We start from the raw sequence: 12168 nt of genomic DNA on the forward strand, positions 1-12168 counted from the left end.
AGACACACACACACACACAGACAGACACACACACACATACACACACAGACACACACACACATGCACACACATACACACACACACACACACAGGTAACACACACAGACACACACACACACCCACACAGACACACAAAAAGACATGCCCAGCTTGTTCCTGTTGCCGAGGCAACGCCACACCCTGAACACACACACCTTATCAACACAGCTGATTCACAACTCTGACTGAGTTCACTGTTCGGCCACACTGTAATAAAAAACTTTCAAAAACTCTAATATTCCATCGGCTTGCGTAATTAAATTAATAAAATTAATTAAAATTAAATAAAACTAAAACAAAAAACTGGAACATAACAGAAAAAGAGTTTCTTGTAATTGTAGTTTTAATTTGACATAATATCTTGTGTATCCATGGTGACCCTGTAGGTCCTCGGGGGTGCCGTTTATTTATTGTTGTTGTTATAATTGTTATTTTTGTATTGCCATGTTTCCTCTGTCTGTTTTCTGTCTTTGTATTTCCACCTGTACATTTTGTTTTTAAATGTTTGCAGAATATCTATAATATCTATTCTATTTCTCAATTTTACAAAATTAACATTTGATCATTTAACAAATCTTGGTATTATTTGGCTTTTTGACGTTTAACGAAGGATGTTTACATCTTTAAAAAACTAATTCTTATCTAATGTATTAACATAAGGGGGTGGATGGGGGGTTGTAACCCCCCAATTATCAAAACTGGGCTTTTTCCACACACACACACACACAGAGACACATACACAGACACACACACACACACACACACACACACACACACACACACACACACAGAGACACATACACACACACACACACACACACACACACACACACACACACACACACAAACAGACACATACACATACACACACACACACACACACACACACACACACATACACACACTCACTGGACACACACAGGTACACACACATACACGCACACTCTCACACACACACACACACACAGACACATACACATACACACACACACACACACACACACACACACACACACACACACACAGACACATACACAGACACACACACACACACACACACAGAGACACACACACACACAGAGACACACACAGACATACACACACACACACACAAACACACACACAGAGACACATACACATACACACACACACACACACACACACAGAGACACATACACACACACACACACATATACACAGACACACACACACACAGACACACACACACACAAACACACACACACACACAGATACATACACACAGACACACACACAGACACACACACACACACACACACATTGGCTGATTGTTGTTGAACTAATTAAACCTTGTAATCGCCGTAGTGACGGCGCCGTTGATTAAGGGAAGGTGTTTACGTAGGCGGAGCGTTCAATGCAGCAGGCTGTGAGAAAGTGGACATGGATCTGGTGAGCAGAAAAAGTTGTTGTTTGGCAGAACTTTCAGTCAAAAGAAGGCCATTCAAGTCCAGCTACATGTTCAATCTGTTCAATGCTGATTGGTCTGGTGGTGGCGAGGACCCTAAACTATACACAACATGGCCGCTGTTACAACATCTGGTCTGAAACGTGAAAGAATACGAGTTGTGCACGAAGGAATCTCCAGACAGCAGCCAGAATGCAGCAACTTCAGGTACAGCAAAGGAAGGACAGTCCCTGTTTACTTCATTCATGTGTTTACTGGGTTCATGGACTGAGGATGGGAGGAGGAGTCAGCACAATCTCAACCAGGGGGTTCAGGACTCAGACCAACCCCAAAAATCTGGGTTTGGTGCATCCATTGTTTCCTGTGTGTTGATGATGAAGGTTTCACCTTCATGTATTAAACACACCCTCCTCACACCTCTGCTGCAGAGAAATGACATGATTAAAATATGTACAACCTGTTGCAGAGTCCCTCACACAGAAGGCCAACCAGTACCACATCATCAGCACACTGTAGGAAGTTTCTAGAAGAGTCTTTATTGAATATTAAACTAACAATGGTAATAAAATGGCATCTTTTGTTTTGTTTTGTTCAGAGTCCTTATCTCGCATTTTACAATCAAAACGTGAAAAGATTATTATACAGCAATTGCAATATTTTATGACAGTTTAGTTTGATAACCTTCTTTTGTCAGTCCGCTGTTTTTGAACAAGTAGGAGAAAACAAAAAAAAACTTTGAGTATGACTCAGAGAATTACGGAGCCATTACCAAAACCTGGGAAGTCAAGAAATATTTTACAGCTAAAAACTTCATGTTTTCAGATGTGGAGCAGATTTCAACTGAGGCGTCATTTTAAAAAAGGAAACAAAGTTCAAACTCAAAGTACTGCTCCTCTTCCTGGAAGGTACTAAAGCTCTATAGTCCCTCCCTGTGTTGTGTAATGACAATACAGCTGAACCTTGAACATGGGACACTTGATAAAGCAGTCACAGAAAACATGCAGTCAGATAGTCATTGTCAGAGAGGTGAAATGGCGCAGAAAGGAGTTCAGCTGGACCAGGAGACCTTCTCTTCTTCCATCTGTCTGGATCTACTGAAGGATCCGGTGTCTACTCCCTGTGGACACAGCTACTGCATGAACTGTATTAAAAGCCACTGGGATGAAGAGGATCATAAGAACATCCACAGCTGTCCTCAGTGCAAGCAGACGTTCACACCGAGGCCTGTCCTGCTGAAAAACACCATGTTAGCAGATTTAGTGGAGGAGCTGAAGAAGACTGGACTCCAAGCTGCTCCTGCTGATCACTGCTATGCTGGAGCTGAAGATGTAGCCTGTGATTTCTGCACTGGGAGAAAACTAAAAGCACAGAAGTCCTGTCTGGTCTGTTTGGCCTCTTACTGTGATCAACACCTCCAGCCTCATTATGATGTTCCTCCATTAAAGAAACACAAGCTGGTGGAGCCCTCCAAGAAGCTCCAGGAGAATATCTGCTCTCGTCATGATGAGGTGATGAAGATTTTCTGTCGTACTGATCAGCAGCTTATCTGTTATCTCTGCTCTGTGGATGAACATAAAGGCCACGACACAGTCTCTGCTGCAGCAGAAAGGACTGAGAGGCAGAAAAAGCTTGAGGGGAGTCGACTAAACATCCAGCAGAGAATCCAGGACCGAGAGAAAGATGTGAAGCTGCTTCAACAGCATGTAGAGGCGATCAATGACTCTGCTGATAAAGCAGTGGAGGACAGCGAGAAGATCTTCACTGAGCTGATCCGTCTCCTGGAGAAAAGAAGCTCTGATGTGGAGCAGCAGGTCAGATCCCAGCAGAAAAGTGAAGTGAGTCGAGTCAGAGAGCTTCAGGAGAAGCTGGAGCAGGAGATCACTGAGCTGAAGAGGAAAGACGCTGAGCTGAAGAAGCTCTCACACACAGAGGATCACAACCAGTTTCTACACAACTACCCCTCACTGTCACCACTCAGCCAATCTACATCCAGCATCCATATCTGTCCTCTGAGCTACTTTAAGGATGTAACAGCGGCTGTTTTAGGAGTCAGAGATAAACTACAGGATGTTCTGAGAGAGACGTGGACAAACGTCTCACTGACAGGAAGGACTGTAGGACTGGCGGTAAACAGAAGACAGAGTAGATGAGACCCTCATGTGAGAAGGGACCACAAAGATTTGAGATGCTGGAAGGGGCCCACAGAGAATGCGTATGTACAGGGACCAGAATGTTTTGCTACGCCCCTGCTGACTCTAGAGGATGTTTTAAAGTCACAACAAGAGCCCAAGACCAGAGTTGAATTCTTACAATATTCACGTGAAATCACACTGGATCCCAACACAGCTCACACACAGCTGTTATTATCTGAGGGGAACAGAAAAGCAACAGTAATGAGACAACAACAGCCTTATTCTAGTCACCCAGACAGATTCACTGTATGGCCTCAGGTCCTGAGTAGAGAGAGTCTGACTGGACGTTGTTACTGGGAGGTGGCGAAGAGAGGGTATGGAGTAGATATAGCAGTTGCATACAAGAATATCAGCAGAGCAGGGGGTCGACTGAATGTGGATTTGGACGAAATAACAAATCCTGGGCTTTGGACAGTAGCAGTTGCTTTTATTACAACAATGTCCGAAACTCCGCCGCGTAGTTCCTGTGTCCTCCAGAGTAGGAGTGTACCTGGATCACAGTGCAGGTATTCTGTCCTTCTACAGAGTCTCTGAAACCATGACTCTCCTCCACAGAGTCCAGACCACATTCACTCAGGCGCTTCTATGCTGGACTAAGGTTTAATTTTTTCTCTCCTGGAGAGTCTGCTGTTTTGTGTAAACTGAAATAGACTGAAGTCATTTAGGGTTAATCTCTGTTTTAACTCTTCAACTTATTTAGTCTTCATGTTTGTTGCGGAGAGATGATTGTTGTGACATTTCTTCACTGCACAGAGATCAGCTGTCAGTCAAACATTATGGGATGTCCTTTGGCATCTGGTCATTAGTTGTTGTGTAAATGTTTGAGTTTATTTAGGTGGTGCTCCTTCCTGTGTCTGTTTAGCCAACGGAGGCTATCACTGCTCATGATGATGTTTGTTGACCTGAACGAAGAATTAAAACTAATCTGCTCTCTAAATGTTTGATGAATATTTATATCTATGTATTTGTATGTTGTTGTTTCTCTTCCACATCATGGGTCTGAAGAAAGAAAGCACCAGATCTCCTTTATCCTCTATACTTTGTTCTCTTTGTTAAGAAATCTATAATCTCATTTATCTGTTAATCCTGATCATAATCAATAGGAGATTATTCATTATTGTCTTTTACATATCTGAGATTTAAACAAACTGATTGTGTGGATGAAGTGAATCTGTACATAAATATTATAGATCAGACTTTACTGATGGGATGTATGAACTAACTAAATGTTTTTGTTGATGAATAAACCAACATGAACAAAGTATTTTCTTCTTGTCTTGATTCCAGGGTTTCATACAAAGCTGATGGAGAAAATGTGAAACTGATATGAGATTATAACTGAGGTAGTTTTCCTTCTGAAACACCACAAAGTTCAGAGTTCATGTTTAGGATTCAGTCAGTCTCGGTCCTTTCTACTTTTCTCACTAAAACAGCTTAATCACAGAGAAATGAGCAGAGTTTTCTATCACTTGTTGCTTTTTACAACCAACCTTTCTTTGTGAACTGAGTTAATAAACAGGATTGATAACACAGACTTAAAAATCCTGACACTCATAAAATAACAGATAATGTGTAGTTGATTCTTTACTTCTGGTTTCCACGTCTTTCAGCAGAATTCAAGAAGTCAGACATTTTAATGTTTAGCACCGAATCTCACATTCCCACATACTATATACAACCTGAGAGCTGCAATTCTTCTCTTCCATGTTTCCCATGAGACTTTAATGCAGCACCAGTGTTACAGGGTGTACTGATGTGAACACACTGACACAGTGTAATATGACGCTCTTTTTAAATGTCACTTTACTGATGTTGTTTAAAGTTTGGACAGGTCTTCCTGCAGTGAACATCCCAGCATGTTATAAGGTGAAATGTAAAAACTGATGCAGGACACAAGAGGGCGCTTCATCCTGCTAACCAGGGATGTATTGGAGGTTAAAGCTCCTCAGCTCACTTTATCAGCATGTTTTACTTAAAACATGTTTTTCTCTGAGCAGAGTATGAGGGCTGCCCTGACAGTACCTAGGTAAGGACTACTAGCCAGTCAGAAGCAGAGTATGAGGGGGCCCCTGACAGTACCTAGGTAAGGACTACTAGCCAGTCAGAAGCAGAGTATGAGGGCGGCCCTGACAGTACCTAGGTAAGGACTACTAGCCAGTCAGAAGCAGAGTATGAGGGCGTGCCCTGACAGTACCTAGGTAAGGACTACTAGCCAGTCAGAAGCAGAGTATGCTAGCAGCTAGGCGAGCATTATAACGTATGTAACAAAGAGACGACGTTTGTCTCTAAAGTAAAGGCTGGACTACAATAGAGCAGTTTGGAGCAGTTTGTGAACAGTGTTTTCTGTTGGAGATGGTAAGTCCCTTTTGGGGGACTTTGGGCTTTCACTTTGTAAACCTATAACATGCACAAAAAAGATATAAAACAATAATGGAAAGGGGAAATGCCCAAAAGCATAATATGAGCAATTTAAAAAATATAGTCAGTTCTCTGTGTTTTAAGTCGGCCATCAATCACAGTTCCAAGCCGATTTAAAACTCTTGAACGTTTCTGAGGATACAGTAATAATCAAATGTTGAAGCTTATCAGGAGTGTGTTGTGTGTTTCTTGATAAGACAATTTCTATGTTGACCTTAATGTATTAAACACACCCTCCCCACACCTCTGCTGCAGAGATATGACATGATTAAAATATGCACAACCTTTTCCAGAGTCCCCCTCACACAGAAGGCCAACCAGTGCCACATCGTCAGGACACTGTAGGAAGTTAAAGAGTCAGGGTTGGTTTGTTTTTAAACAGAGTGGTTTACAGAGAAAATAACAAAGGTGATTAAATGGCACCTTGTGATGCCCCTGTGTTCGGAGTACTTATCTCTGATACTTTTCACACACATTCTAGGATTTCATCATTTAAAGATGTGAGATTATTAAACAACAATTTAAGCATTTTATGAGAGTTTAGTTTGATAACTTCCTGTTGTCAGTGAGGTGTTATGAATCAGTAAAAGAGCATTTAGCAGACTTTGACAATGAGTTGGAGAGATATGGACCAAAAACCTGAGAAGTCAAGATGTATTATACTAACAAAACTTCATGTTTTCAGATGTGGAGCAGATTACAACTGAGGCATCATTTTAAATAAGGAAACAAAGTTCAAACTCAAAGTACTGCTCCTTTACTGTAATGAACTAAAGCTATCGGCCCCTCCCTGTTTTGTGTAATGACAATAAGCAAAGGTACCTTGAACCTGGAACACTTGATAAGGCAGTCACAGAAAACTCACAGTCAGACGCTGTCACAGAGAGGTGAAATGGCGCAGAAAGGAGTTCAGCTGGACCAAGAGACCTTCTCTTGTTCCATCTGTCTGGATCTATTGAAAGATCCGGTGACTACTCCCTGTGGACACAGCTACTGCATGAACTGTATTAAAAGCCACTGGGATGGAGAGGATCATAAGAACATCCACAGCTGTCCTCAGTGCAGGCAGACGTTCACACCGAGGCCTGTCCTGTTGAAAAACACCATGTTAGCAGATTTAGTGGAGGAGCTGAAGAAGACTGGACTCCAAGCTGCTCCTGCTGATCATTGCTATGCAGGAGCTGAAGATGTGGCCTGTGATTTCTGCACTGGGAGAAAACTAAAAGCCATCAAGTCATGTCTGGTCTGTTTGGCCTCTTACTGTGATCAACACCTCCAGCCTCATTATGATGTGGCTCCGTTAAAGAAACACAAGCTGGTGGAGCCCTCCAAGAAGCTCCAGGAGAACATTTGCTCTCGCCATGATGAGGTGATGAAAATGTTCTGCCGTACTGAGCAGCAGCTTATCTGTTATCTCTGCTCTGTGGATGAACATAAAGGCCACGACACAGTCTCTGCTGCAGCAGAAAGGACTGAGAGGCAGAAAAAGCTTGAGGGGAGTCGACTAAACATCCAGCAGAGAATCCAGGACAGAGAGAAAGATGTGAAGCTGCTCAACAGCAGTGGGAGGCCATCAATCACTCTGCTGATAAAGCAGTGGAGGACAGCGAGAAGATCTTCACTGAGCTGATCCGTCTCCTGGAAAAGAAAAGAAGCTCTGATGTGAAGCAGCAGGTCAGATCCCAGCAGAAAAGTGAAGTGAGTCGAGTCAGAGAGCTTCAGGAGAAGCTGGAGCAGGAGATCACTGAGCTGAAGAGGAAAGACGCTGAGCTGAAGAAGCTCTCACACACAGAGGATCACAACCAGTTTCTACACAACTACCCCTCACTGTCACCACTCAGCCAATCTACATCCAGCATCCATATCTGTCCTCTGAGCTACTTTAAGGATGTAACAGCGGCTGTTTTAGGAGTCAGAGATAAACTACAGGATGTTCTGAGAGAGACGTGGACAAACGTCTCACTGACAGGAAGGACTGTAGGACTGGCGTTAAACAGAAGACAGAGTAGACGAGACTCTCATGTGAGAAGGGACCACAAAGGTTTGAGATGCTGGAAGGGGCCCACAGAGAATGCGTATGTACAGGGACAAGATGTACGTCTTTGCTGACTCTACAAGAATGTCATTTTTTAAAGTCACAACAAGAGCCCAAGACCAGAGTTGAATTCTTACAATATTCACGGGAAATCACACTGGATCCAAACACAGCACACACACAGCTGTTATTATCTGAGGGGAACAGAAAAGCAACAGTAATGAGACAACAACAGTCTTATTCTAGTCACCCAGACAGATTCACTGTATGGCCTCAGGTCCTGAGTAGAGAGAGTCTGACTGGACGTTGTTACTGGGAGGTGGAGAAGAGAGGTAACGGATTTCGTAGCAGTTGCATACAAGAATATCAGCAGAGCAGGGGGGTCGACTGAATGTGGATTTGGACGAAATAACAAATCCTGGGCTTTAGACAGTAGCAGTTGCTTTTATTACAACAATGTCCGAAATCCCGTCTCAGGTCCTGTGTCCTCCAGAGTAGGAGTGTACCTGGATCACAGTGCAGGTATTCTGTCCTTCTACAGAGTCTCTGAAACCATGACTCTCCTCCACAGAGTCCAGACCACATTCACTCAGCCGCTCTATGCTGGACTAAGGTTTAATTTTTCTCCTGGAGAGTCTGCTGTTTTGTGTAAACTGAAATAGACTGAAGTCATTTAGGGTTAATCTCTGTTTTAACTCTTCAACTTATTTAGTCTTCATGTTTGTTGCTGAGAGATGATTGTTGTGACATTTCTTCACTGCACAGAGATCAGCTGTCAGTCAAACATTATGGGATGTCCTTTGGCATCTGGTCATTAGTTGTTGTGTAAATGTTTGAGTTTATTTAGGTGGTGCTCCTTCCTGTGTCTGTTTAGCCACGGAGGCTATCACTGCTCATGATGATGTTTGTTGACCTGAACGAAGAATTAAAGCTAATCTGCTCTCTAAATGTTTGATGAATATTTATATCTATGTATTTGTATGTTGTTGTTTCTCTTCCACATCATGGGTCTGAAGAAAGAAAGCACCAGACGTCCTTTATCCTCTATACTTTGTTCTCTTTGTTAAGAAATCTATAATCTCATTTATCTGTTAATCCTGATCATAATCAATAGGGAGATTATTCATTATTGTCTTTTACATATCTGAGATTTAAACAAACTGATTGTGTGGATGAAGTGAATCTGTACATAAATATTATAGATCAGACTTTACTGATGGGATGTGAGAACAAACTAAATGTTTTTGTTGATGAATAAACTAACATGAACAAAGTATTTTCTTCTTGTCTTGATTCCAGGGTTTCATACAAAGCTGATGGAGAAAATGTGAAACTGATATGAGATTATAACTGAGGTAGTTTTCCTTCTGAAACACCACAAAGTTCAGAGTTCATGTTTAGAGTCAGTCAGTCTCGGTCCTTTCTACTTTTCTCACTAAAACAGCTTAATCACAGAGAAATGAGCAGAGTTTTCTATCACTTGTTGCTTTTTACAACCAACCTTTCTTTGTGAACTGAGTTAATAAACAGGATTGATAACACAGACTTAAAAATCCTGACACTCATAAAATAACAGATAATGTGTAGTTGATTCTTTACTTCTGGTTTCCACGTCTTTCAGCAGAATTCAAGAAGTCAGACATTTTAATGTTTAGCATCGAATCTCACATTCCCAAATACTATATACAACCTGAGAGCTGCAATTCTTCTCTTCCATGTTTCCCATGAGACTTTAATGCAGCACCAGTGTTACAGGGTGTGACTGATGTGAACACACTGACACAGTGTAATATGACGTCTTTTTAAATGTCACTTTACTGATGTTGTTTAAAGTTTGGACAGGTCTTCCTGCAGTGAACATCCCAGCATGTTATAAGGTGAAATGTAAAAACTGATGCAGGACACAAGAGGGCGCCTTCATCCTGCTAACCAGGGATGTATTGGAGGTTAAAGCTCCTCAGCTCACTTTATCAGCATGTTTTACTTAAAAACATGTTTTTTCTCTGAGCAGAGTATGAGGGCGTGCCCTGACAGTACCTAGGTAAGGACTACTAGCCAGTCAGAAGCAGAGTATGAGGGGGCGCCCTGACAGTACCTAGGTAAGGACTACTAGCCAGTCAGAAGCAGAGTATGAGGGCGTGCCCTGACAGTACCTAGGTAAGGACTACTAGCCAGTCAGAAGCAGAGTATGAGGGCGTGCCCTGACAGTACCTAGGTAAGGACTACTAGCCAGTCAGAAGCAGAGTATGCTAGCAGCTAGGCGAGCATTATAACGTGTGTAACAAAGAGACGCACGTTTGTCTCTAAAGTAAAGGCTGGACTACAATAGAGCAGTTTGGAGCAGTTTGTGAACAGTGTTTTCTGTTGGAGATGGTAAGTCCCTTTTGGGGGGGGACTTTGGGCTTTTTCACTTTGTAAACCTATAACATGCACAAAAAAGATATAAAACAATAATGGAAAGGGGAAATGCCAAAAAGCATAATATGAGCACTTTAAAAATATAGTCAGTTCTCTGTGTTTTAAGTCGGCCATCAATCACAGTTCCAACGCATTTAAAACTCTTGAACGTTTCTGAGGATACAGTAATAATCAAATGTTGAAGCTTATCAGGAGTGTGTTGTGTGTTTCTTGATAAGACAATTTCTATGTTGACCTTAATGTATTAAACACACCCTCCCCACACCTCTGCTGCAGAGATATGACATGATTAAAATATGCACAACCTTTTCCAGAGTCCCCCTCACACAGAAGGCCAACCAGTGCCACATCGTCAGGACACTGTAGGAAGTTAAAGAGTCAGGGTTGGATTTTAAACAGAGTGGTTTACAGAGAAAATAACAAAGGTGATTAAATGGCACCTTGTGATGCCCCTGTGTTCAGAGTACTTATCTCTGATACTTTTCACACACATTCTAGGATTTCATCATTTAAAGATGTGAGATTATTAAACAACAATTTAAGCATTTTATGAGAGTTTAGTTTGATAACTTCCTGTTGTCAGTGAGGTGTTATGAATCAGTAAAAGAGCATTTAGCAGACTTTGACAATGAGTTGGAGAGATATGGACCAAAAACCTGAGAAGTCAAGATGTATTATACAACTAAAAACTTCATGTTTTCAGATGTGGAGCAGATTACAACTGAGGCATCATTTTAAATAAGGAAACAAAGTTCAAACTCAAAGTACTGCTCCTTTTACTGTAATGAACTAAAGCTATATGACCCCTCCCTGTTTTGTGTAATGACAATAAAGTTGTACCTTGAACCTGGAACACTTGATAAGGCAGTCACAGAAAACTCACAGTCAGACGCTGTCACAGAGAGGTGAAATGGCGCAGAAAGGAGTTCAGCTGGACCAGGAGACCTTCTCTTGTTCCATCTGTCTGGATCTATTGAAAGATCCGGTGACTACTTCCTGTGGACACAGCTACTGCATGAACTGTATTAAAAGCCACTGGGATGGAGAGGATCATAAGAACATCCACAGCTGTCCTCAGTGCAGGCAGACGTTCACACCGAGGCCTGTCCTGTTGAAAAACACCATGTTAGCAGATTTAGTGGAGGAGCTGAAGAAGACTGGACTCCAAGCTGCTCCTGCTGATCATTGCTATGCAGGAGCTGAAGATGTGGCCTGTGATTTCTGCACTGGGAGAAAACTAAAAGCCATCAAGTCATGTCTGGTCTGTTTGGCCTCTTACTGTGATCAACACCTCCAGCCTCATTATGATGTGGCTCCGTTAAAGAAACACAAGCTGGTGGAGCCCTCCAAGAAGCTCCAGGAGAACATTTGCTCTCGCCATGATGAGGTGATGAAAATGTTCTGCCGTACTGAGCAGCAGCTTATCTGTTATCTCTGCTCTGTGGATGAACATAAAGGCCACGACACAGTCTCTGCTGCTGCGCAGAAAGGACTGAGAGGCAGAAAAAGCTCGAGGGGAGTCGACAAAACATCCAGCAGAGAATCCAGGACAGAGAGAAAGATGTGAAGCTGCTTCAACAGCAGGCGGAGGCCATCAATCGCTCTGCTGATAAAGCAGTGGA

At 42.3% G+C, this 12168-nt stretch overlaps 1 protein-coding gene and 2 pseudogenes across 1 annotated transcript; all 3 read left to right on the plus strand.

Annotated features, from left to right (window-relative positions):
- Positions 1 to 2482: 2482 nt before the first annotated feature.
- Positions 2483 to 3775, plus strand: LOC120568826 (E3 ubiquitin/ISG15 ligase TRIM25-like). Its single transcript, XM_039816549.1, has one exon. The coding sequence runs from the start codon at positions 2515 to 2517 to the stop codon at positions 3631 to 3633; it is 1119 nt and encodes a 372-aa protein (XP_039672483.1). The 5' UTR covers positions 2483 to 2514; the 3' UTR covers positions 3634 to 3775.
- Positions 3776 to 6970: 3195 nt separating this feature from the next.
- LOC120568828 lies at positions 6971 to 9050 on the plus strand (annotated as a pseudogene).
- Positions 9051 to 11455: 2405 nt separating this feature from the next.
- LOC120568827 lies at positions 11456 to 12168 on the plus strand (annotated as a pseudogene).

The sequence above is a fragment of the Perca fluviatilis genome, chromosome 11, assembly GCF_010015445.1.
Source record: "Perca fluviatilis chromosome 11, GENO_Pfluv_1.0, whole genome shotgun sequence".
Lineage (NCBI taxonomy): Eukaryota > Metazoa > Chordata > Actinopteri > Perciformes > Percidae > Perca > Perca fluviatilis.

Excerpts from the sequence above, each read along its gene's own strand:
- LOC120568826 (XM_039816549.1), top strand. The coding sequence starts at position 2,515 with ATGGCGCAGAAAGGAGTTCAGCTGGACCAGGAGACCTTCTCTTCTTCC.